Source organism: Lampetra fluviatilis, chromosome 50 (assembly GCF_964198595.1).
Source record: "Lampetra fluviatilis chromosome 50, kcLamFluv1.1, whole genome shotgun sequence".
Taxonomy (NCBI): domain Eukaryota; kingdom Metazoa; phylum Chordata; class Hyperoartia; order Petromyzontiformes; family Petromyzontidae; genus Lampetra; species Lampetra fluviatilis.
In genome coordinates this window covers 9,241,651-9,266,560 of record NC_136324.1, presented here as the reverse complement: position 1 = coordinate 9,266,560, position 24,910 = coordinate 9,241,651, and the positions used below count along the sequence as shown (strand labels likewise).

Sequence of the window (24,910 nt, the reverse complement as noted above, 5' to 3'; positions counted from 1 at the left end):
AACTCTGGTAAGTGACCAGTGGGACTGCGGGGTAGATCGCACTCCGGGTGGGGTAAATATTATTAGTGGAAATCTCTACATTGCACCTCAGAATGTATAATCCTGGTGGTGGAGCAGTCAGGATGGAGCAGACTGTCAACCATCCTGAAGGGCTCAGCAGGGCGGTTCCTTGCCGAGTCGATCTTCCTGGCAACAAAATGTTTTTTCCAGGAAGCCCGCTTTCATAGACTCCCATTGTCAGACAACCCGGACTGCCCAGTTGGCATCACGGTGAAATCTACGCCAACAACGTTCCTTCCGTGGTTTCGTGCTTCTGCAAGCGGAGCTTAACGGAATACCAAGAAGCACTTGCCACTAATCGATAAAGTGCAACATCATGAATAAAAGAGCGGAGTCTACAATAATACTTGTCGGTGGTGCCACTACACGGGATTGAGGATAAATTAGTCCTTCCGGGCATTTCGAACAAAGGAAATTCCATTAGCCTCTTGGACTGGATCTAATGAAGTTTGAATCCACCACACCATTTGAGAGGGGTATGAGTGCCTCGAAGGACACCCTGAATCACCGTATCACCCTGTGATGAGTTCATGGTGGGGGGAAACTAAGATTGTCAAGTTTATGGCTGTGAGTTGCACCACAAACAGATGGGGTTAAGCTCATGGACCCGATAGACAGGTGGTAAGTTCATCCATGAGATCGTCAACCCAAAATCAGTGGGAAGATCACCTCGGATATTTAAAATTGCTCCTCTACCCAGCGGTAAATCGGCTCAGCCGCGGTATAGGCGGTCGGGCTGCGGTGGAAGCGGCCGGATTAGCAGTCGAGGCAGCCGGGCCCCTGTGCAGGCAGCTGAAGCCATGGTGGAGGCGGCTGGAGCAGCCATCAGGGTGGCCAAGCCGCGATGGAAGTGTGCGGAGTCACTTGCATAGGCGGCCAGAGCAGCGATGAGGCAGCTGGAGCCACCTTTGAGGTGGCTCCAGCCAAGGCCGTGAAGTGTTGAGTCAGCCTCGTCCGCAACACCCGCAAATGAGGCCCTTCCTCGTGTGACTCTCTCATCATCAGTCAGCAGGTGATGTACAGCAGGCCTCTCATCATCACAGCCAGCAGGTGATGTACAGTAGGCCCCTCTCACCATCACAGTCAGCAGGTGATGCACAGCAGGCCTCTCACCATCACAGCAGGTGATGTACAGCAGGCCTCTCACCATCACAGCCAGTAGGTGATGTACAGCAGACCTCTCACCATCACAGCAGGTGATGTACAGCAGGCCTCTCACCATCACAGCCAGCAGGTGATGTACAGCAGGCCTCTCTCACCATCACATCAGCAGGTGATGTACAGTAGGCCTCTCACCATCACAGTCAGCAGGTGATGTACAGCAGGCCTCTCTCACCATCACATCAGCAGGTGATGTACAGCAGGCCTCTCACCAACACAGCCACACCTCACGTGGAGTACGGTACAAGAGCCACACTTCGAAAACGTGTCGTTTAAACTTGAGTGTTCTCTTTAATTGGAGGAAGGAAAAAATAACTTACACACTCAATTCCACAATTCCGAATACTCCTCTTCGGATTCGAGCAGTTGTCCATATCACTCTGTTTCCTATATCTGCTATCACAGTAAAACTCTATTTACAGCATTGCATATTCCCACATTTTTCCCCACCCCAAACCATGCCCCCCCCCCCCCAAACAAACCACACCCCTCCCAACTATATATAGTTTATTGTTATCATTATGCAGCGTTCACTGTGTGCCCCAACATGGGAAGACGTCTGGTGCACAGGGGAACCGGTTATAAGGTAAAGGTCATGAAGGGTGTTCAGTTTTTGTTCACGTTCTGTCAGGAGTCACATTCAGAAGTATTAACTTCTTCCACAGGCGCCGCACTGCCAGGGAGTGCGACGTGGCCTGGATACCGGATTAATGATTTTTTATTAATAACGACTACAACGTAGGCCCAAGCTCATTGCCACAGCGTCGGCATTCGTGAACTTTTTCTCTGCGCTGGAGAGGCGATTTGGGAAAAAATGGTAAACCTGTTAGATGTTAAGAATGTTGATGTCGGAAGGATCCTTCACATTGCTCAAGCCCAAATGGCTCTTCCTAAGGCAACAAGCTCCAATGAATTCCAACCTCGCAGCCTTCCCCTGTTGCGCACCCAACACCCGCAGAGTTACGACGATAAATCCCGTCGGTCCACATGCGCTCGCATACCCACGGCGTGCATTAGAGTTAGCGGGCACCCCCCTCCCGTTGTGGTCACGAGGGCCAGGCCAATGAATGCCCCGTTCTGCTGGGTGGGAGAAGTCCAAAATCACATTCAAGAAGAACACTAAAGAGACAAACACCGCTCTCGTCTTGTCGCAACACGACTGGGCGTTCATGTTCGACAAGAGCCTGAAGCTCCGTGAGCACAATCCCATGCGGTCACGTGCTTCGTTGTAGCTCTGCGAATTCGCTGCGTTGACGTGTCGATTACGGACAGCAGCCACCTCACCGTGACATCATTTGACAGCCGTGAAGCAACGCACCTTATGCGTAAATTGAAAGGTTTTTTTTCTCATTGACAAGCTTCAGTGATGGGGGACACACCTAACCACACACGAGCCGTTTGTGTCTCTAGAAGGGTCATCTTATTTTAAGTGCATGCCACCAATGCATTAACACAAACACATGGTGGGGAGTTACTGCATCATGGGACAGTTAATGCACGGCGAAGCTATCAACAAAGTCGCGTTTCCCTTGCACGAGCCAATGCCAATAACTCACAAACTGGAATAATATTAGATCTGGCGGTGTCACTCTGTGGAAGAGCGCTTGGGTCACATTCAGAAGGCCATCATCATCACCATTGCCATTAATCTCTCCAGGGTGGATGAAAAAGGGCACCACTTTGTTGGACAGTAAACTGTGGTTGTGCTATGGAAAGACTGGCCTCTGCCAGGAGAATGTGGAATGTCACCACTGTTCCAGAGCCACCAAGATGAGCACCGCTTCATTGTTTGACCAGGGAGACACTTTGGCCGTGTATAATTTACTCGTTGCTTAATACTCTCAGAATATTTTTTTATTGTTTTATTTCAGGTAGCTACCAGTTGTATTAGGCATTCAAAGACAGATATACAGAGGCCAGCATTTTCTGTTACTCTGTCCTGGGCAAACAAGGCTTAATGTGAGCAGGGTGAGACTGGCCTTCTAATGTACTCTGGCGATTTGACAATTCCAATTAAAAGCAGCAGCGGCACAGAGCTGTTACGAGGCAGTGGACCCCACACGGTGCATCCCCCACGACCAATGGGCGCTGCGCTCTCTGTGCTAGAGCCAGGCCTGCGTTTCCACGGCAGCCAGCTCTGGCCACCAGGTGCAAAACTACGATGCAGGAAGCTCTGACCATTAGGTGCAGAACTACGTTGCTGGGCCATCACGAGATTCTCAATAGAATAAATATTAACCCATCCGCACCAACAACATGCTGTTTAGATCACTTTCTGACCCCAGCCTCCAACAGCCAAAAGAGGAGGGGGGATAGGCAGGGCATGGGTGGGGGGGGTGCTGAGCCAACAGACCCTCATGGGGACATGGGACACAGGCCCTGGTGCTGCTGCTGTTGTGGAAACGAGGCATTGCCTGCACGAGAACACACCCTTCCGGCAGCGCGCGTGAACATAGCAGCAGGGAATGCACGAGCCAGGATTGGTGCTTCAGGGTAGTGGGGTGGTGCGCCCTGCTCCTCCAAATGTCCCTTTGGCATCACCCAAGTTCACGATTATGCGCGGTGGGTCACTGTGAAGGTGGTCCAACACAGCGGCTCTACTGGCCTCCCATCTGTGAGGAGCCGGGCCTGACGCCGACCTCCTTGTGAGCTTCCAATACCAATCCATAATATAGATTTTTTTTAGTTAGATCGCTTAATATAAATGTGCCGCCACAAAGTGGACCCTCGCCGTCTTGATGCCCGGGGACTTTTTTTTTAACGTGTCATTTTAGGTAGGCGGGAAAAAAAGTTACTTTGAGCAACCATAACCTCATTCGTAACCAGAACAACAAAGAGGGTATATATCTGCACATGCACGCGACGATCATTTAACACTCCGTGGCAAGTCGCACGTCGGCACTGCCAAATGAAAAACTGCCGCTTTCGCGAACGAATCAAAAGTGAACACTGGCCGACAAGGGCCGTCCTTCACTGCAGGCCACCATGACTGAGTTGTTTTGTGAGGGGGGCGACTGGGGGGGCGACTGGGGGGGCGTGAATTCCACGCGGCGCCGCCGGTGAGCTCTGGGAGGCGCTCTCCAAGCCAATGTCACCTCGCTCGCTACGGAGTCCGGCGCTCGCCCATCTCCCATTTTCTTTGGATTTTAAACTCGATCAAAAATCCCCAAGCACTTTGTACATGAAAGCGCTGCAGAAACAACTGATAACAGCATTAGTCCCGAGCCGGTGATGGGCATTCCACATTCCCGTGGCAGGTGCCAGCCTCTTTATTACGACCACTGTTGATTTCTTCCTCGTTATATCGACGCGGAGGAACGACGCGTTGAATAAATCCACAACCGCGAGTTGAATTGGCAAACCTCGTGACTTGAGTGCTCTGACCGCAGCGCCGCCCCTGGCTCATCACGAGTTTCCCTGGCGGGAATCGTTTCACATCGGCGCACAAATTAAACTACCTCTCGGTGGAATTGCAATCGTGAAACAGCCAGTGCGCAAGCTCGGCTTCACACGTTTACCAATCGCCCATCGGCATACGATGAACAAAAACGTCTTTTACGCAAAATGAGAAATACTGGAAAAGGGTGAAGCCCTGACCATGGGCTTGGCGGAGCGGGAGAAAAGGGGGAAAGCGCGGAGACTTGAAGATGTCTCGACGTGACCTGTCAACCCCCAGAGTGCCTCACGACAACCCGTACCAAATGTCAAGGTGGTCGCCACGGTGCCACGCGTTGCACCGGCCTCCAAACCAGTCACGGTGGAAAGCACAATGAAACAAAACCAAATCAAGAATTGCGTCAACCTTGAAAGAGCATGCATTGCAAAACAACGACCATTCACCCAAGTGCTGAGCAGTGCGTACGTGGACACAACACAACACGGATGCAGCGATTCACCCCCTCTCACGATTCTACAAATTGTCACGAATCGGGGGGGGGGGTAAAGATTTAATTCCCAAGACGGATTATTTTTGCCCTCGTGCACACCAAATCGACAGTGGATATAAACACATGTAACGCATTCCTAACGCGCACGATTCGATGCATGTACCATGAGCATAAGAATCGATTGTGGCGGGTGAAATGTTACGTGCCCAGTATATCTATAAAAAAAAAACAGTGCCCACTCTCAGGCAATTCCTTTTTACGTCTCCACTCGAACACGTTTGACTTGAGACGGTCATCCAGTGAGCCCCGTGGAGCCAACAATCACGAGTTTGACGTTTGTGTCCCGGGCAAAGTGGAGCGGGCGGTCGATGGGAAACCAGTCAGCTGATCAAAGGAAACCCCCGCAATCGCCCAACGCCCCACATTCGCGCAGACGCAAGCCGCAAATCACGGAGCCTGCGTTTAGTGCACCGTTCCTATCACAAGCTGCCAGATGTCCAGCAGATGGTATTAGTGTACAGCATGTTGGTTCCAGATATGTCTGTGCAGAGTTTTCTGCTTGTATGTGTGGTGGGATTTCTCCAGGTACTCGGATTTCCCCCCAACATGCGAGCCCACGAATTCTGATGCAGAACCCTCCCAGGAAGTGTCTTGAGGCTCGGCGAGGCTTTCCCCCAGATAAATAAACGACATAAACATCGCGAAAAATGAGAACTCTCTCGAGTGTTCCTCTGCATTTGACAAGAAGCATCCCTAAGGTCGACTCAGCCAGAAAAAAAAGTACCGATATAACTGCAGTTGTGCAAGAGCCGGTCAGAGACATTCCTCCTCGCATCCGGACTGAGAAGCCGGTTCCCGCGGAGCGGGCTATCGGCCTCGCTCGCTCAAAACCACGCCACCACCAGGGCCTCGTCGCAACGACATCTTAAATACTCGACCCATTTATATTGCCAATGTACACATTGCGTGTTTTTTCTCCAGGGCACGACGTCCTTGCTAGCGCGGCGGCAACTTCCGTCGCCCCCCGTGGCGGACGGCGAGCGGCAGGCTGCGTCGCTGCACCGCCAAGTCCCTTCTGGGGGTCCTTTGCAGCCTGTGTGAAGTTATATCGGCGCAACTTTGAAATGATGTTCAGCGATATTGGACGGCTCACCAAATGTTAAGCCACGTGCACCCAGAAAATAACAACAAAGACCCACTGCAGAGACCGATTGCCTGTCCTGCTGCCCGCGGGCGACTCCTATGTCTCCTTAACCCAAAACGAACCGTGCCGGAGCCTCTACAGCCCTGACAGCCTCTCCGCTCTGCGCGCTGCAAAGAAGCGAGAACACGCCACGGTTTTTCCTCGCTTGTATCCTGCAGCCCGGAGAGAACCAACCACTTCTAAAAGCCACCTCCACGAGTTTTGTCATTTTCTGATACTTCGCATTTGCAAACGAAACAAAACAACGTGCACACACACACAAAAGCTGGCAGCGGTCCTTCAGTCAACAATTCTTATGCCGGTGAGCCTCTCTCCAACAGCATCCGGTGCTCACGACAAAATTTACCTTTTTTTTCTCTCGTAATTCTCGCAACGAACGGAAAATTCACGGCCGCCGGCGCCCACAGCCGGCCAGCCCAAAGCACCGCGGTGAAACGAAAAACACAACGACGCGCCTCCTCGCCGCTCGCCGGCTCGGCGCCCATCCCCCCGCCCCCCTGCCACGGCGTGAACCTTTCCCGTGTGTTCGAGCGTTACAACAAGCGCTGGCGCCCTGAGGGAAACATCTGGGCGCGGAGGCACCGAGAGCGCGGGCGTGGCGGCACGCTCACGCCACGTACATGAACGTGTTGATGCTGTCCTCGTCGCGGCGAATGTACTTGTGGTCGATGAGCCACTCGATCTGCTCCTTGATCATCTTCTTCTGCGGGAAGAACATGTTCTTGAGGATCTCCACCAGCTCCGTCTGCAGCTGCGCGTTCGAGATCTTCTTGCGCATCTTCATGATCTGTATGATGGCCTCCTGCGCGACGAGGGCGTGACACGCAAACACGCACGCACACACAGGTGTGTAGGTGAACGTGTGTGTGTGGGGGGAAGCGGTGGCCTAGCGGTTAGCACTGTGCTACGAACCCGGCCACCCGAGTTCGGTTCCCGCTCACGGCCAACAACCCCAGTGACGATTGTATGAACTGCTCCAGGGCCTCCCCTCGTGTAAACATCGCCACTGGGGAGACAAAGGCGGTCGAGTGTGGTGCTGGCCACCCACCCCCTCGTGTACTGTGCCAGCCTTCATCGGTGCTCGCTAACAGCACTTGCTTGAAAAGTCTGTTAAGACTATACGGGGGATCTTTGTCTTTGTGTACGTAGAGTGGTGGTGCAGTGGTTTGCACACTGTGCTACAAACCCCTTTTGACCTGCGTTCGAATCCCACTCAAAGCCGACATCAGTGACGAATATATCAATCGGTTCTGGGCCTCCCCTAGGTCGACACAGCCTTATATTGGTACCTGGTGGGGGTGTGTAAAACTGGAGAGACAAAGGCGGCCGGACGTGGTGCCGCCCACCCACCCCGCTGTGGGCCGTGCCAGCCTTCATCGGTGCTCACTAACAGCACCTTGCCCCAACAGCTCATGGAGGCTACACGGGGAACCTTTGTTTTTGTGTGCGCACACCTGCGTGCGCAGGATCCTCAGCTGCACGATGCCCTCGTTCTCCTCGTCGCGGCTGCGCTCTGTCGTCAGCTGCAGTCGCCCAATCAGGTTGATTTTTCCGCGCTTCTGCACCTTCCCGTTCTTGCTGCAGCGGGATCGACGAGCGACACACACACATGCCGTTACACACACACACACCGTTACACACACACACACCGTTACGCACACACACACCGTTACGCACACACACACCGTTACGCACACACACACCGTTACGCACACACACACCGTTACGCACACACACACCGTTACGCACACACACACCGTTACACACACACACACCGTTACGCACACACACACCGTTACGCACACACACACCGTTACACACACACACACCGTTACGCACACACACGCCGTTACACACACACACACCGTTACACACACACCGTTACACACACACGCCGTTACACACAATGTTACGCACGTGCAACGTTACACACACACACACGCCGTTATGCACACACCGTTACACACACACATCGTTATGCACACACACCCCATTACGCACACACACACACGCTGTTACGCGCACACACACACACACCGTTACGCGCACACACACACACACTGTTACGCACAAGTCCGGCTAGCCGCAAAACCTCGTTAACATGAGTGTAACAAAAACAACCACCACCACCCTTAGTTACTTACGTATATTAGTGCGTGTGTAATATTGTACAGACCAAAAAAAAACTACTTACAGCATGCTATCTTATTTTATATTTATAGAGCACCTTAGCTCAGGGCGCTAGCTCAAGGCGCTCTATAACAGAGTTTAAAAATCGAGAGATTTAGATGGCAAGGACACACAAGGACCGAGGAATGAGTGACCGTAACAGAGGGCAAGTGGGGTCACGTGAGAGCAGGGAAGGGACGAGCACGTGGTCCCCCCATCTCCTCCCCCTCATCTTCTTAGGTTTTTTCGGTAAAGTCACGTAGAAAGTAAAATAAAATAAAAAAATAAAAACAAAAATCACGACGTTTCGGAGGCAACACAAGTCTCCGTCATCAGGTGGGACCGTCACAGCCAGATTAGCTGTATCAAGTGAGGCAATGATTCAAGATGTAATCCCTTAAAAGCGAGTTGAGGGGGGAGGGAGAGGGAGGGGGGAGCTCATCAGACTATGGTAGCCAATGAAAGGAACGTATCGGGAGGGAGGGGGGGCGAGGCCAAAAGGGTGGGCGATGGACGTGGAAGCGCTTGTGCGCAAGCGGCCAATTACTGCACACGCCAACACAATGGAGCGATTGTGCGCAAGCGGCCAGCCACTGCACCCGCCAACACAATGGGCAGAGAGGAGGAGGGGAGGTCTAATACACATGATAGACAAAAGAACGAAAATGATGATGGGTACAAACTTAGGGGGAGCTCATCAGACTATGGTAGCCAATGAATGGAACGTATCGGGAGGGAGGGAGGGGCGGGGGGGGTGTCCGCGAGCACAAGTCAGATCTGAAACACGGCAGAACTGATTCTTCTGCCGTGGCCGATCATTGCTACAACTCGGTGGGCTCTCATGAAATTGTCTTTTCCGAGACCAAGGTTCTCTGCAAACCTCCCGGCTACCATCAAAGGTTTGTACACGAAGCCATACAAATATACAAACACAGACATAATTTCAACCGTGATGATGGGTACAAACTTAGTAATCATTGGAAAGATGTTATCAACCACGCAAAAAAGACTTAATCACAAAAAAAATTTTGGACCATCTTATCTGACAGGCACTATTTTACTGTACTTTACCGAGTGTTAACATCCCCAGTTATTTTAACAGTACTCTCTTCATTGTTCAGCCAGCATTGGTATAAACATGGGCATTTTCGTTCTTTTGCCTATCATGTGTATCAGACCCCCCCCCCCCTCTCTCTCCATTGTGTTGGCGTGTGCAGTAATTGGCCGCTTGCGCACAAGCGCTTCCACGTCCGTCGCCCACCCTTTTGGCCTCGCCCCCCCCCCGCCCCCCCCCTCCCTCCCGATACGTTCCATTCATTGGCTACCATAGTCTGATGAGCTCCCCCTAAGTTTGTACCCATCATCATTTTCGTTCTTTTGTCTATCATGTGTATTAGACCTCCCCTCCTCCTCTCTGCCCATTGTGTTGGCGGGTGCAGTGGCTGGCCGCTTGCGCACAATCGCTCCATTGTGTTGGCGTGTGCAGTAATTGGCCGCTTGCGCACAAGCGCTTCCACGTCCATCGCCCACCCTTTTGGCCTCGCCCCCCCTCCCTCCCGATACGTTCCTTTCATTGGCTACCATAGTCTGATGAGCTCCCCCCTCCCTCTCCCTCCCCCCTCAACTCGCTTTTAAGGGATTACATCTTGAATCACTCCCCCTCATCCCCTACCACCCATCCCCCACCACCCCTCCCCCATACCCCACCAGTAACGTATTGCTTTAAGTACGTAGCCTACTTAAACTATACATTTTACAATTGTACACATCACACAATGTACAAGTATATAGCATGTACTTTAAATCTTTGCATCTCATTCACATTTTAGATTGTGTCATTTAGCCGACTTGGTGTGGGCACAATGTGAAATCCAGCTATCCATAATTTTTACTGCATTCACAATGTTTTATTATTTTTATTATTTACATGTTTACGCAAAGCGATCTGAGGTGATGCTATCTTGAAGGGTGCCGTACAAGGCAGAGAATGCAGAATTCCATTAGAAATAGTGTGCATCATGTATCGCGCTGGGTGTGTTCTGCAGGGTGCATTCACTGGGTGCATCGCGCTGGGTGTACTCTGCAGGTTGTATCGCGCTGGGTGCATCGCACTGGGTGTATCGCACTGGATGTATTCCGCAGGGTGCATCGCGCTGGGTGTGCCTCACTCGTACGCACATGAGCGCAAACTCTTGGTTGACCCAGAAGATGGTTCCCTCCGTGAAGTCCTTGGGCGACACGGCCGTGGGCTCGTACAGCAGCGGCTGCCGCTTCAGCTTGGGGAACGCCACCAGAGACTGGGGGGTGGGGGGGGAGCACAGCCAGGCACAGATGTCCCGGAGTGTACGGAGAATCTGGGCAACTGCCCCGGGCCCCATACTTTGGGGGGGGGGGGAGCCCTGCGCTTCGACGTCTAAAGTTGCTAAATTGTTTAAAGTTGCTAAATTCAAAAAATGACCTGCAAATCACTCAATTGGGATCACACTCAGCAACATCGCCGCCTTACTGCGAAACGACTGCAGACTGCGTCTGTGAAACCCAGCAGCGCCTTTGTGATGATAACCCTGCACTATAAGAATGAAGCAAGTATGAAATTAGTATTATATAAGTAACTAAATAATATAATCAGACCACATGCCTCCTCCCATATCTGTCGCACCACATGTTTTATGCACATCCCATCAGCCACACGGCTTTCTAATGTCTGCACTGATTTAAACATTCTGGCTCTGCTCATGAGACAGTGAGTGATCCATACTTGTTTTGGAGACATTGAATGTCGATTCGTTTTACTTGGAGAAACAGACGTGGGAAGGAAGTGTATCATCTCCTTACTTATTATTATTATAAATAATGGCTGATTGATAAAGATGGAATGAGTGGCTGCGTACGAAGTCAGTAGACAAGCGGGTGGACAAGCGGGTGGACAAGTGGGTGGACAAGCAGGTGGACGAGTCGGCGAGCGAGTGAACGCGAGCGAGCGGGCGAGCGAGCGAGCGGGCGAGTGGACGATTTAGCGGATGAACGAGTGGACGACCCGGCAGGTGAGGGCGCTTACCCAGAGCGTGCGCCGGAGTTCGGCGTCGGGCAGCTCGGTGGCGAGGCGCAGGTTCTCAAAGCTGATGCGGTCGCGCTGCCGCTGGTTCCACGCAAAGAGGATGGCGAGCTGGAACGTTGTCACCTCCAGGTCGTATTGCCCAACCTCGTTCTTGAACGTGATCTGAGTCGACAAGCAAGCGGAACTCAATGGGGCAAACATGGTGAAGCGGCTAACATCAGTGGCGAGGATTGTCCAAACCTTTGCTGGGATCCTCGCTTCACCAACCCCGTACGGACCGGCGTGGTGAAACGAGGTCCAATGACCCCCATGACTGACCCGCCACGTGGAAGAGGCCTTCATCCAGCAGTGGATTGACAATCGGCTGTATAATAATATAAATGAATGGCTGAATGAATAAACAGCCACAGTGGAGCGTACACCCAATGTCATGGCCGCTGTTCGCCCGCTGCTCTGTGCCTCTGCTGTGTGTAATTAATCGGCCTCCCCCACTTGGCTTGAGGTGGTGAGCTTCACCCTACTAAAGAGTCTCCATTGAGCCACAGCATCGATTTCCACTGCACTGGGCGCCCTGATGTTAACGGATTGTTCAGTGGCTGCGGAGTGGGGGCCAGTGCCGGGCAGGGCAGGGGAGCTCAACCGGCACGGGAATGTGGAATTGCAGAGAGGCTGGCCTCAGCCTTGCAGCGGCAAGAGGATGGAGCACACTCCCCGTGGTCGTTTGAGGAAGAAGCCGCTCTGTGGTTGTCACGTGGTGGGGCCTGTGCAGGGCGGGCCACGCGTGCATGCACGTGCGTTTGTGTGTGCGCGTGTGGTGACGTCACCACCACTTAGTGGCGAATGGTGGTTGTTGTTGTGTGGGGAGTGGTAGTCCAGCGATTAGCGCGCTTCGCTACGAACCCGGGGACCCAAGTTCGATTCCCGCTCACGGTCAACACCAGTGACGATTATCTGAATGGTCCTGGGCCTCCCCTAGTTCGACTCAGCCTCAAATGAGTACCTGGTGAGGTGTGTAAACATTGCCACTAGGGAGAAAAAGGCGGTCGGGCGTGGTGCTGCCCACCCACCCCGTCGTGTGCCGTGCCGTGCCGGCCTTCATAGGTGCTCGCAAACAGCACTTGCCCCAACAGTCTGTTCAGGTTATACGGGGGTTCTTTGTCTTGTACGCACGTGCGAGCGGGACTCACGATGCCGTTGGACATGAGGTGGTGCCAGTGCAGCTTGCGGCCGCTGTGGCTCTTCTTGTAGAACTCCTCCACCTCAGGGATCAGGTCCTCCAGCTCCGTGGGCAGCGACACGAACATCTTCTCCGAGCTGCGCGACCACGCGCCCGCGTTCAGGATCTTGATGTTCACCGAGTCTGTGGAGGAGAGCAACACGCTTCATTCACCTGCTCGCTCGCTCGTGTGCTCGTTCGATCATTCGCATGTCCTTTTTACTCATTCGCGCATATATTACTCATTCACTCAATTGGGGTCATTGACGCTTTGGGGAATGGATTTAATCGGTGCGCCGTTACTCTGCCACCTCGTTTGCTGGCTCGCTCGATCTTCCGCCCACTTGCTCTTGGCTCAGATGCCACTTGCATTCGCTCACAACTCGTACAACAAAACCTCGGCATCCCCGCCACCCCTCCCCTATCACCCCCTCCCCTATCGCCTTCTATAACTACATATTTTATACATTGCACACAATAAAACATGGACTACGCATTACACATAACGTACGTTCACAGCACGCTCACTATTATAAATTTACTACTGCATTCACTGATCGCCACGTGGCGCACAGATCCCCACTCGGTCTCTCTGCCTTCGTCTTCCCAGCGACCCCCTCACTCCCCTCCCCAGGCAGAGCGGCGTACCGGCCATGGCCAGCTTGTTGTTCTTGTGCATCTCCTTGAAAGCCTGGTTGAGGTCCTCCGACACCTTGATGTCCTGGAACATGCGCGCCAGCTTGTTCACGTAGTCGGCGGGCATCCCCACCTCCTGCGAGCGGCGGAGACGCGGGGGAGTGTCGGTTACTGGGCCCGCTCGGGGGGACAGCACCTGCAGTCGGGCGGCCCCTCCTCCTCCTTTGCCGAGGGCCACACGTGACCTCCAAAGCACCCTTCGGCTCAAGTCGCTTCTGCCAACGCAGGGGCCTCTTGCCGTGACACAAGTCAGAATTACTTCAGAATCGGAATGTTTATTTATACTGCAGGAATTCGATGAGCTATAAAGATGTCTAGTAGGGGGAGGTCAGAACGTTACAACAATAAACAATACAATAGCATGATAGGCTTGCAAAGTAGAGGAAAGGTAAAGATATCACAATCAAAATAATATAGACGCACGTTTCTAAATGTGGAGGGAAAAACCGGACACGGAGAAAAAATCCACGTGACCACGGGGAGAACACGCAAACTACAGATATACAGCAGGTCAGGATCGAACCACCGACTCTCTGCATACCAGGCGAGGAAGATGACATCTCGCCACCATGGCACCCCTTAAATAAGTAAACAGGAGTTGAAAGTATTCCCTTCTGGCACCGGATTGGTGCGTGGCCAAGGTGCTTACTGTGATGGATATAAATATCGCTTGCGGGTCGCTTTGAAGCGAGACACGAAGTCGTGTGAAGTCGTGGGCCGTCGGTGTCTGACCCCAGCCCCATGGCACACAGGCCTCGGGTAGTGACCCAGCGCTCGGGGAAGCAAGGATTTGTGGGTCATGGAGAATGCGAAATTCTCAAACCTGCTGGGATGCGGGGCGGACTGTAGATGGCAGTACGGCAAGTTAGTTCGTGATCCCGGATATGCACAGCTTTTGTACGTTATCCCCTCATATGCTTGTGTTCGCTCCGGGCACTCCGGTGTCTCTTATAGAAAGCAAAACACTCCTGAGATATAAACTGACCAAACCTCTCAATGCACCAACTGTACACGTGGCCACTCAACTGTAACTCGTATATACAGCTCTCTCACCTCTCTCTCCCTTATCTATCTCTTAACGACAGCTCTCTCATCGCCATGGGGAGGAGAGCAGGTGGGCGGGGGTGCGAGCGGGCGGGTGAGTGAGCGGGTGGACAAGTGCTCACCCTCAGCCACTCCACCATGTTCTCCTCGGTCTCGCTGTCAGCCGAGATGTCGAGGATGAGCCGTCGTGTCAGATGTGCCTTATGGTAGCGCATGAACACGTCCTTGTTCTGCACGTACTTCAGCACCAGCAGCTGTGGGCAGAGGCAAGAGGGGGCAGCCCATTACCGAAACGCCAGCCCCGCCACGCCACCCCCCATCCCTGCATCTCCACGCTCGCACCCCACTCATCCTTGTGTCCGTGTAGCATGTGGCTGCCTACGGGTTTAACTACAGCTGAAATAACAAGACCATGCAACCGGCAAAAACCACACGCTTCCGTTTTGCAGACACGGGCGTAGGTGGTGCCTGTGACTAAATCGGCCCAAATACGTCTTGAGCATCAGATCTTATGGGTGAAACGGTTTTGAGCCTGAACATGGAGAGAAGAGTGAGTCAGAGAAAGAGGGGTGTGAGGGAGGAGAGGGATGAGTCAGAGAGAGAAAGAGGGCGGAGAGTGAATCAGCGCGAGAGGAGAGTGTAGAGGGCATTTGAATGTGAGAGGGTTTACGTTTATATGGCTGCTTTAGATTTCCACATCATAGGCCACTTCATTTAGCTATCACATTTGTGGCCAGGTGGCTTCTGAAAAAGAGCCCCATAGCTCAGTGGGCCTTAGCTGGTAAAATAAAAAATAGTTTAATAGTTTTACGTGAGAGACAGGCCGCCCGGCCCCCTCCTGCCTGGCCCCCGGCCCCCACCCGGCTCCCACTTAGCCCCCCGCCCAGCCCCCACCCAGCCCTCACCCGGCCACCACTCGGCCCCCACCCAGCCCCCGCATGGCCCCTGCATGACCCCCGCCTGGCTCCAGCCCGGTCCCCATCGCCGCCACGCTCCTCACCACTTCTCTGAGCTTGGCGTCGATCTCCTCGGACGTGAGCTTCTTGCTGAGCGGAGTCTTGCGCAGCAGCATGTCGCAGTAGTTCGCCAGCAGCTCGGGGCACTTGCTCTCGGGCTGCGTCTTGGAGTTGAGCCTGGGGCACCAGCCACGCGCGCGGCGTTACACGAGCCACACGAGTCACGCGAATACCCGAGTTGTCAAGTCCGCAAGTCCCTGGGGGACTGCGCTCAAGGGCAGCGGGGAGCCGCGCTCTCAGCACCGGTGCCGACACAGCCATTGTGAACCCCCAAAAGCCTTCACCAATCCACAACTGAACTGCAATAAGCTAGGTCAAATAACCCCCACGACCCACATGGCATGAAGAGGTACTTGTAAACCTTGTTTATTATATCTGGGAAAGCCTCGCCGAGTATCAAGACTCTCTTCAGATGGGTCCTGCGTTAGAACGTTCGGCCAATTCATTATGAAGGAATGTTTTTCTTTCAGACCATCATCCAGCAGTCAATTGACACAATGGAGAGAGATGTGCAGAGCCACGGCTGGGACTGCAGGATCCCTGTGGTGCTGGCTCAGCAGCCCGACCATGATCATGATGAACCCACCAATGAGACACACACCTAGACCTGAACAAGATATCTCAAGAGATGCCATCCCATAGGCTTCGACACAGCCTTTATGGATCTGCTGAGAGATACACTCAGTGCATTCAAACGCAGGACCTCAAAGGTTCTGACTCAATGATTGGACGTGGCCACTGAGAATCACCTAAACCACCCCCAAACCTCCTCCAGACAGCAATAGACGAGCCTAGAGTAAACTAAATAATTTTTTATTATTTTATAGCAGCCAAATACTCTCAACGCATGTTTTTAAATGTGGAAAGAAAAACCGGAGGACCCGGAGAAAAATCCACACAACCACCACGTGGAGATATATAGCAGGCGTCAGGGTCGGGATCGAACCCACGACCTCCTGTATACCAGGTGAGGTAGTTAACATATCAACACCTTGGTGTCACCATAATATTTCTTATATCATAGTTCAAATGTAGGCTCAGTTTCCTTCTGGAAAAGTTTTAGGTGCTTAGAAAATGTGGTGAACCATGAGTATAACTCTCTGAAAAACCGAATGCTGGATAGCAGAGCTTTTGCTGTAGTTGTTTTCCACAAGTCCCAGAGGACACTGAGGCTGCCTGCGGCTCCCTCACCCTTTCTGTTTGCTGGGCAGCTCCAGCTTGAAGATGGTGGCGTCGTTCACCACCGCCTTGTAGGCCTACAGGGGCAGAGCGAGAGGGAGGAAGAGAGAGAGAGAGAGCGAGGAAGTGCTCTCGGGGGACTGCAGCTAACGGGAGACGCGAGACTCTCCGAGAATGAATAAACCAATGACTGACAGCCACCGTAGAGAGATGTCGATGCAGAGATGTCCAGCCCTACTGTCGATCCACTGCTGCCCGAGGGCTTCACTACGTCAGTCGGTGCGGGTTTAAGGCACAGAGGATGGACGTGGAAGCGCAGAAGTATGCAGCACAAAAATGGATTTTGCTGCACTGCCCATCTGATGGCCACCACGTAGCCATATAGCACGTGTTATGCATGGTGGTCACCCCACCAGGCACTATCCAGGCACAACCCCTGCTTGGCTTCCGAGATGTAACGAGATCGGGTGCATCCGAGGTCGTTTGGTCATAGACGACGTATCAATCAACTCACAGTCCAAACTTGGCAGGACCCTCCTGCAACAAAAGAGTCGTGAGACTCAGTGAGGTTTACCTGGATACACAAGCATCACCATGAAATCATTTGACAACAAAGTCAGAGTCCGTTGATACGAGGAGTGTCTATAATTATAGCGAGATTTGAATGAATGACTTGAGAGTGAATGAATGACTGACCTTGTCCCGGGCTGTAAGGAAGCGCGGGTCGTCCCGGAACGCGTCCTTCACCAGGCGGCTGAAGCGGTGGAAAAGCATCAACAGTTGCTCCACGTACTTCTCAGAGTCCTGCAAAAAGCAAAGACAAAGATTACCCCGTGTAGCCTTAACAGACTGTTGGGACAAGCGCTGTTAGCGAGGCACCTATGAAGGCCGGCAAGGCCACGAGGGGGTGGGTGGCCAGCACCACGCCAGAACGCCTTTGTCTCTCCAGTGGTAAAATTTACACACCGCAGCAGGTACTCTTTTGAGACTGAATTAACCTCATAGAGACCCAGGACTGGGTTCAGATAATCTTCACCTATGTTGGCTGTGAGCGGAAATTGAACTCCGCCCGCCGGGTTTGTAGCAAGGTTGTTACAAGATCTTGGTGAAAAAAAGACAATGGAGGGAATTCCAAAGGTCAGCAGTGTGAGGGACAAAGCAGAAAAGTGTTGTGACCTGCAGTGTGACGAGTGGGTGAGTGTGCGGATGAGTGAGTGGGTTAGTGGGTAGTCGTGACCTGCCATGCTTTTGTCAAAGGTAGTGTGGGATGATACGAAACAGTCAGTCTCTGTCAGACCGAATCCTCAACAAGGGTGATGGAATGAACGAGTGCAGTTCACGGGAATGGTAACCATGGTAGCAGCAGCGATAGAAGGGTGAATTTGGAGGGCAACCACACATTTTAGACTCACTTCAGTCGCAGGCATCACCGCAAGAGACGCCCTCTTGAGCACGGCGCTAAAATTAGTAACGCAAAGTTTCCAGCTGGAAAGCATGCCGCTCTTTCACGCGATATTGGGAGCCGTGGGTCAAGTGATCGGGGCCTCATGTGGCCACAGGACGTAGGTCTCTCTCTCTGATGCACAAGCATCCGTTTTTATGCAGGTGAAAAAACGCTCCACGCATTGCATGTATGTTGAACTTCTTTAGCACCGTACGTAGCCAACCGTGCTAATCAGACGCGCGGGGGAAGGACAACTAAACACAACAAGCAGTTTTAGGAAAAAAAAAATGTTCATCTAGATTTAAGAGTGCACAGCTCCAGTGGCGTACCGACGTGCGCGTGCTCGCGAATATCCACTATGGGGGAGAGAGGCGGCTGGGCCCAAAGCATCGTTACCATGCAGTGGCGAAAAGACACAACTTACATGATGGGCGATAGCGGTGTCTCGAAGCCTAAGAGACTTCCTGCTCAAGTGAACAGAGGTGGCGGCCCACCTCCCATCTACAGCCCTAAAAGTGGTACTTATTTTACCGACCGCGGACAGCTGATGGGCAGTCAACCCCAAACCTGGAATTGAACTCGGAACCTTCTGATTGTGAGCCGCTCGTTCTCCTGCTCGCTGAGCATCCGCCAGGTGGGGTATCTACGCTGGAGACTAGCGAGCTGCGGCTGAACGGCATCGCGCATCGCTGGTGTCGCAGACACAGCTACCTCACGAGCTCGCACGGGAGGAGGAGGAGCCTGGGGGACAAGGCCCGAGCCACGAGCGGATGGCGAGGAAGGAGCCCGATGCTCACCGTGGTGATGGACTCGGCCGTGGCCACCATATCTGCCAGGCCGGCGCTCACAATGTGCTCCTCCAGATCCTTGAGCATGGGTTCGATCCCCGCGGGAACTCGGTCCATCAGCTGGAACATGAGTTGAAGCTCTGTGGGGAGTGGGGGAGTGGGGGAGCGGAGAGGGGGATGTGGGAGGGAGGGATGGATGTGTGAGTGTGAGTCGGGGGAGCGATTGTGTAGTGAAATAAGAACAGGCTTTACCCTTTCTGGCAATAGCGCAGGAAGTGTTAAGATGTTTAAATAACAAATAGACACCTATTGCAAGGCATCAAGTCTGCAATAACCACACATTCATGTGGAAAAACATGCAAATAAATATTATCTGATAATATCTGCATTGCCTTTGAAACTGATTGACCTACACCAGAGACACCATTCTTTATGGTCCCATAGAGATTGTGTAGTGGTTGATGCGCTGCTGATCAGCGGGGAGCGGTAGTGTAGCGGTTCGCGTCGCTGCGCCATGAACCCAGTGACCCGAGTTAAAGTCCCGCTCATGTCCAACACCAGTGACGAATATCTGAACCGGTCCTGGGCCTGCCTCACATCAACTCAGCCTCAAATGAGTACCTGGTGCAATGTGATAAACATTTCCATGAGGGTGACAAAGGCAGCCGGGCGTGGTGCTGGCCACCCACCCCCACGTGTGCTGTGTCGGCCTTCATAGGTGCTCTCTACAGCACTTGCCCCAAAACAAAAACAACGATCCCCAATAGAGCCGTTAAACGTAATGATCAGTGATTTGTGTATTAAATATGTTTTCAGCCAATTAGTGAGTGTGTATACATGTGGGAGGAAGCAGGAGCACCCAGAGAAGACCTACACGTGTGAGGGGAGAACAGACTAGTGGGGCTATACGTGCAGTATTAACCCTTTCCCATTCCAATGATGTACATGTACGTCATCAATGTTTATTCCAATTCGGAAGAAAAAATTAAATAACTTTACCGGTACATCTTCAGATCGGAAGATGTATCGAGGCTCCCATAAGGCCATGCAGGATGACGTGTGGCAGATTGGCGCCAGCTATCGTAGAGTGTGGCTACGGTTCTCTGCGGTGAGTACAATTTGTTTAAAAACGGCGCTACACCTCTAAATCAAATTAACGCTGAACCGCTTGCGCATTCCGAGATTCAGCGGTGAATGGGACACCCACCACCCTGCAACCTGCAGACGTCTCGGAATGGGTTAAGGGTTAATAAGCGCACCACGCCCGGCCACCTTTGTGTCCCCAATGCTGATGTTTACACGGAAAACTAGGAACTCGTTTAAGCCTGAGTCGATGCAGGGGAGGCCCAGAACCAGTTCAGATATTCGTCGCCGGGTTGGTAGCGCAGTGCGTCCGTATGTGTGTGTGTGTACGTGTGTCTGGCACTCACTCTCTGTCTCGTTGGCTTTGATCATGCCCGAGCACTCAGCCAGGATGGTCTCCTTGAAGGACGTGACGAGCGCGTTGACACAGCAATCCACCAGCTGACGACAAATACAAAGATCCCCCGTGAAGCCTTAACATACTGTTAGGGAAAGTGCTATTAGCGAGTAGCACCAGGCCGGCATGGCACACGAGGGGGTGGGTGGGCAGCACCACGCCCCGCGGCTGCCTTTGTCTCCCTAGTGGTAACATTTACGACACACCGCACTAGGTACTAATTTGAGACTGAGTCAACCTAGGCCCAGGACTGGGTTCAGATAATCGTCACTGGTTTTGGCCATGAGCGGCAATCGAACTCGGGTCACCGGGTTCATAGCGCAGCTGCCATACACACGCAATAACAGTTGCATTGCATGTGTTTTTCCAGCTATGGAAAAATTAAAAAAACAGAACTCGGAGGAAATCCATGCTGAACATGGGGAGAACGATACAAACTCCACACATAAAGGTTTTTGGAATCAACCATCGGCACTTGTGGCTGAGGCACGAGTGCGGCCTCTGCACCACCACCTCTGCACCACCACCCTCGCTGCCATTAACTGACACTCGCAGGACTCACCGCCTGCACGGAGTTGCAATCTTTCCGCGTCTCCAGGTATCGCAGCGCTCTCTGCTCCTCTTCTTTCAGTTTGGCGTCAGCCTGCAGTCGTGCGCACGCATGCACACACAAGGGGGCAGCACGCATTAGAAGACTCGTCACAGGGAGTAGCAGACAGTATAGGGCACTTCATTCGGATGCACTTCTGCGGCCGTGTTGAACGCTCTTCCTTCCAATATTAGGAAGCCACTGGAGATATGCACTTTTAAATCTTATATTGAAAACAATATTTTTAGAACTGCTTTTTGTGTTTAGTTAGTTGTCCTTCCCCCACACCTCCGATTAGCACGGGTGGCTACGTATAGTGCAAAAGAAGTTCAGCATACATACATACATTTGTGATCTCTGTTAATAAGCAGGCGAGAAAACCCGTTGGCTAATGCTTGGATGGGCGACCACCACGCACAAGTAAGTTGTCATCGGGCTGTGGGGCTCGAACTGACAGAAGTGACAATTGCAGCGAAATCCACTCGTCCTGCACCCAACTCGCCCCCCCACGTACAACCCCCCGCCCCCCCCATCCCCCCCGCGTGACCGGGGGAACCCCCACGGCATTACGACGCACGTATTTCATGAAGTTCTGCACGCCGTTCTGCTGCAGGTACGCCGGCGCCTGGGTGCGGTAGAACGTGTCGGTGGCATCCAGGTACGCCTTCTCAAAGTTCTCCCGGTAAATCTGCAGCCGGTCCTCGGCGTTTGAACACAGGTTGACTGCATACACACACACACACACGCAACATTTGCCACCAAGCAGCGGTGAGGTCACCGTGGTGCCTGTACTGGGCCACGTGGCCCACTTGTTCTCTGGCTCACTCGAGAACCAGGCCACTCATCTGCTCACTCTTACTCACCCACATTCCCCCACTGTCCCATCCCCTGACCATGCGACTCCCCAACCATTCACTTGCTCTCCCCCTCACCAAATAATCCACTTCCCACTTTTTTGCCAAAACATCACAACCTCTTTTTTCCAGCTCTCCCACTCACCCACTCTCCTGTAACCCACTTCCCATCTCTCCCACCCACTCTCCTGTAACCCACACCCCATCTCTTTCTCTCCCACCCACTCTCCTGTAACCCACGCCGCAGCTCTCCCTCCTCGCACCGTAGGACTCGCGCACGCCGATGACGAGCTGCGAGTCGAAGGCCTCGCCCAGGCGCTCCGAGTGCACGAGTTTCATGGCGCTGTCCTGGAGCCGCCCCTTGATGTTGGAGAAGATGGATTCATTCCACGTGTCCAGCATCAGCTGTGCAGCGGAGCGTGAGTGGAGACGGCGAAGAGATGCAACGTGCGTCGGTTACGACTAGACCCATGGCAAAACCGATCTTCACGCAGCATCAAGCGAAACTGTTGTCGAAAACTGAGGTTCTAATCCTGGGCTGGGTGAATACCTCCGATGGGTTTCACAAATGCCGGGTCTGACACGCACTGTGCTCGCAATGCTAAAAACCTCAAGATTGGTTCTGGGTTTCAGCCGTTTGTGATTAAATAAGTTTGGTCCATCTTGCTTGTTTTGACCAACAGCTGAGAGTAAACATATACCTATACAACTCTTTGTAAATTCACTGCTGGATGAGGGCCTCCCTAGCGCTGGTGAGCGCTGTTTGGTAAAGGTGGGGGGCAGATAGTTGCGCATAGTACAGTATAATGGATTTTGCTGCACTGCCCTCTGCTGACAACTTATCCCCGAGCAACCTATAACACCCATTTTGTGAACGATGATCACCCATCAAAGCACTATCCAGCAGGATAACCCCTTCTTACCTATCTTTATCGAAATAAATCAGTTACACTCGGTGTGCTTAGTGCACAGGCGAAAGTAAACCATTATCATATTCTTATCACAAATCGAGAAGGCTTACGTGTTACAATGACAAATCCAACTCAATCAACTCAAGAATCACGAACCACCACACACATCGGCGATTCAAGAGCCGAATTTAAATTAACGAAATACCACGCGGCCACGAAACAACTCGACCAAGCATGAGCGTCGACCAATCGCGATGCGGGGGCGAGGAAGGGGGGCGGGGCGAGGGGGGTGACAGAAGGGGAGGGCCCCCGTAGGGGGGTAGCGGGGAAAGGGGGTTGGGTGGGGGACACGCACCTTGCGCACGAGGCTGTCCTCGGTGCTCGCCTTGCGAGCCGTGCTCTGCTTGCCCAGCAGCGCCGCCTCCAGCTGGCAGAAGGGCTTGGGCAGGATGTCGCACTGCGTGAAGAACTTGCGCCACTCCCCAATGTAGGCCTTGAGCAGTGCTGAGTCATCCTGGTGGCTGAGCACGCGCTGTGGGCGGAGAGCAACGAGCGTCACCCAGAATCAAAATCGTTTCGACTGGAGAAATCCGATGAGCTATGAAGCTCTTTTTCGCAGATGTCCAGTAGGCAGGGGTCAGAAAGTGACAACAACAACAATGCAAATAACTATAGAGGAGTGTAAAGTATAGGAAAGGTAAGCAAGTCAGTAAAAGTAATTTAAGTAAATAAGTTCAAATTGCATAAGAAACTGATGCAGTCATCAACGTTCTCGCAAAGATAAAGCTGCAGCCCTGCAATTTCTTGCTAACGCCACTGCTGGCAATAAGGGCCTCCACTAGAGGTTGCTCTTAATAGAGCTCCTGCAGCGGGTATTCGGTCTGCTCTTCCACGCTGGCCAGTACCGTCTTCGGAAAGATGGTCCACCACACACACCAAGTCGCTCGACCGGCACCTCCGCGCGTGGGTCGAGCGACGGTCAGCGACGCCGCCGAGCGGTGGAAACGCCACGGCGGTGTTACAGCGGACGGGGGGACCCAGTTCTCCAAACAACGGCAGCAAGCGTGGACCTCACACTAGGTGGTGCTCGTCCTGTCGCGGATTTTTTCTTTTGGCGTTATCGATAATAATCGCGTGGGAAACAAAATGATAAAAAAAAATAAAAAGTCTGAATCTTGGTTTGCCACAGGCATCTAAATCTCTGACCGTCAAATTAAATCCAGCCCTGTGTGTGCGAGTCGGACCGCACGTCCCATGATGTCTGCTGTTGATGCCCAAAGGTGGCGCCATTGATGGTTCACGCTGGAGCGTGCCCTGTGCATGAGGAACGTTCGCACGAGTCGATTGGTTCGGCCGTTGTTAAAATGTATCTGGTTTCGAATGTCGATTACATGACTCACGGAATTGAAAATTGAATCCTGTAAACCCCGGAGGGATGCTGATGCTACTGCTGATGACATTGATGCTGAGATATATGGTGATGTTGATGGTGCTGCTGCTGCTGCTGATGATGATTCTGCTACTGCTGTATATACTGATGGTGATGAAGCTGATACGACTGTGATAACGTTTCTTATGCTGATGACAATAATACCGCTACTGCTGCTGCCAATGATAATGATGCTCACGCTGGAGACAGCAATGACGATGATGTCAGATGTGGCATCCCTCACGTGGGAGACCTGGGAGCCATGCTGCCGACACAAACGCTTAGCGCTTACGGCCTGGGCTTGCCGGATGAAGTCCAGTATGTCCTCCTTGAGCGCTTGGTAGACCTTGGAGGGGCCCTTGTCGTCCCACAGACATACAGCGTGCACGTCCCTGTGAGGACACAGCACGGCCACACACACGTATACAGCCACACACACAAAGCATGGGTTCACACACATGTACATACATACACACAGCACAGCCACACATACATACATACAACCAAACATGTACACACAGAGCGTGAGTTCACACACATGTACATTACATACAAACAGAACAGCCACAGAGACAAAGATCTCCCGTATAGCCTGAACAGACTGTTGGGGCAAGGGTTGTTAGCGAGCACTTCTCAAGGCCGGAACGGCACGCGAGGGGTGGGTGATCAGCACCACGCCCGGCCGCCTTTGTTTCCCTAGTGGCGATGTTTACACACCTCACCGG

General features: G+C 52.7%; 2 protein-coding genes across 2 annotated transcripts in view; both read right to left on the bottom strand.

The window, feature by feature from the left end:
* LOC144948697 (transmembrane gamma-carboxyglutamic acid protein 3-like) overlaps nucleotides 1-24,910 on the bottom strand; it is a 311,492-nt gene that overhangs the window by 177,078 nt on the left and 109,504 nt on the right. The gene's annotated exons all lie outside the window — the stretch shown is intronic.
* CUL5 (cullin 5) overlaps nucleotides 1,498-24,910 on the bottom strand; it is a 28,230-nt gene continuing 4,817 nt past the window's right edge. Inside the window, exons 3-19 of the mRNA XM_078878353.1 lie at nucleotides 24,478-24,577; nucleotides 23,112-23,288; nucleotides 22,109-22,250; nucleotides 21,569-21,714; nucleotides 20,965-21,045; nucleotides 20,353-20,446; nucleotides 18,932-19,062; nucleotides 17,387-17,494; nucleotides 16,703-16,767; nucleotides 15,496-15,628; nucleotides 14,618-14,749; nucleotides 13,404-13,527; nucleotides 12,727-12,899; nucleotides 11,540-11,701; nucleotides 10,660-10,778; nucleotides 7,767-7,890; nucleotides 1,498-7,114 (exon numbers count right to left, since the gene is read on the bottom strand). Coding sequence (XP_078734479.1) covers nucleotides 6,920-7,114; nucleotides 7,767-7,890; nucleotides 10,660-10,778; nucleotides 11,540-11,701; nucleotides 12,727-12,899; nucleotides 13,404-13,527; nucleotides 14,618-14,749; nucleotides 15,496-15,628; nucleotides 16,703-16,767; nucleotides 17,387-17,494; nucleotides 18,932-19,062; nucleotides 20,353-20,446; nucleotides 20,965-21,045; nucleotides 21,569-21,714; nucleotides 22,109-22,250; nucleotides 23,112-23,288; nucleotides 24,478-24,577 — 2,206 coding nt within the window. The 3' untranslated portion in view covers nucleotides 1,498-6,919. The remainder of the gene's footprint in view (nucleotides 7,115-7,766; nucleotides 7,891-10,659; nucleotides 10,779-11,539; nucleotides 11,702-12,726; nucleotides 12,900-13,403; nucleotides 13,528-14,617; nucleotides 14,750-15,495; nucleotides 15,629-16,702; nucleotides 16,768-17,386; nucleotides 17,495-18,931; nucleotides 19,063-20,352; nucleotides 20,447-20,964; nucleotides 21,046-21,568; nucleotides 21,715-22,108; nucleotides 22,251-23,111; nucleotides 23,289-24,477; nucleotides 24,578-24,910) is intronic.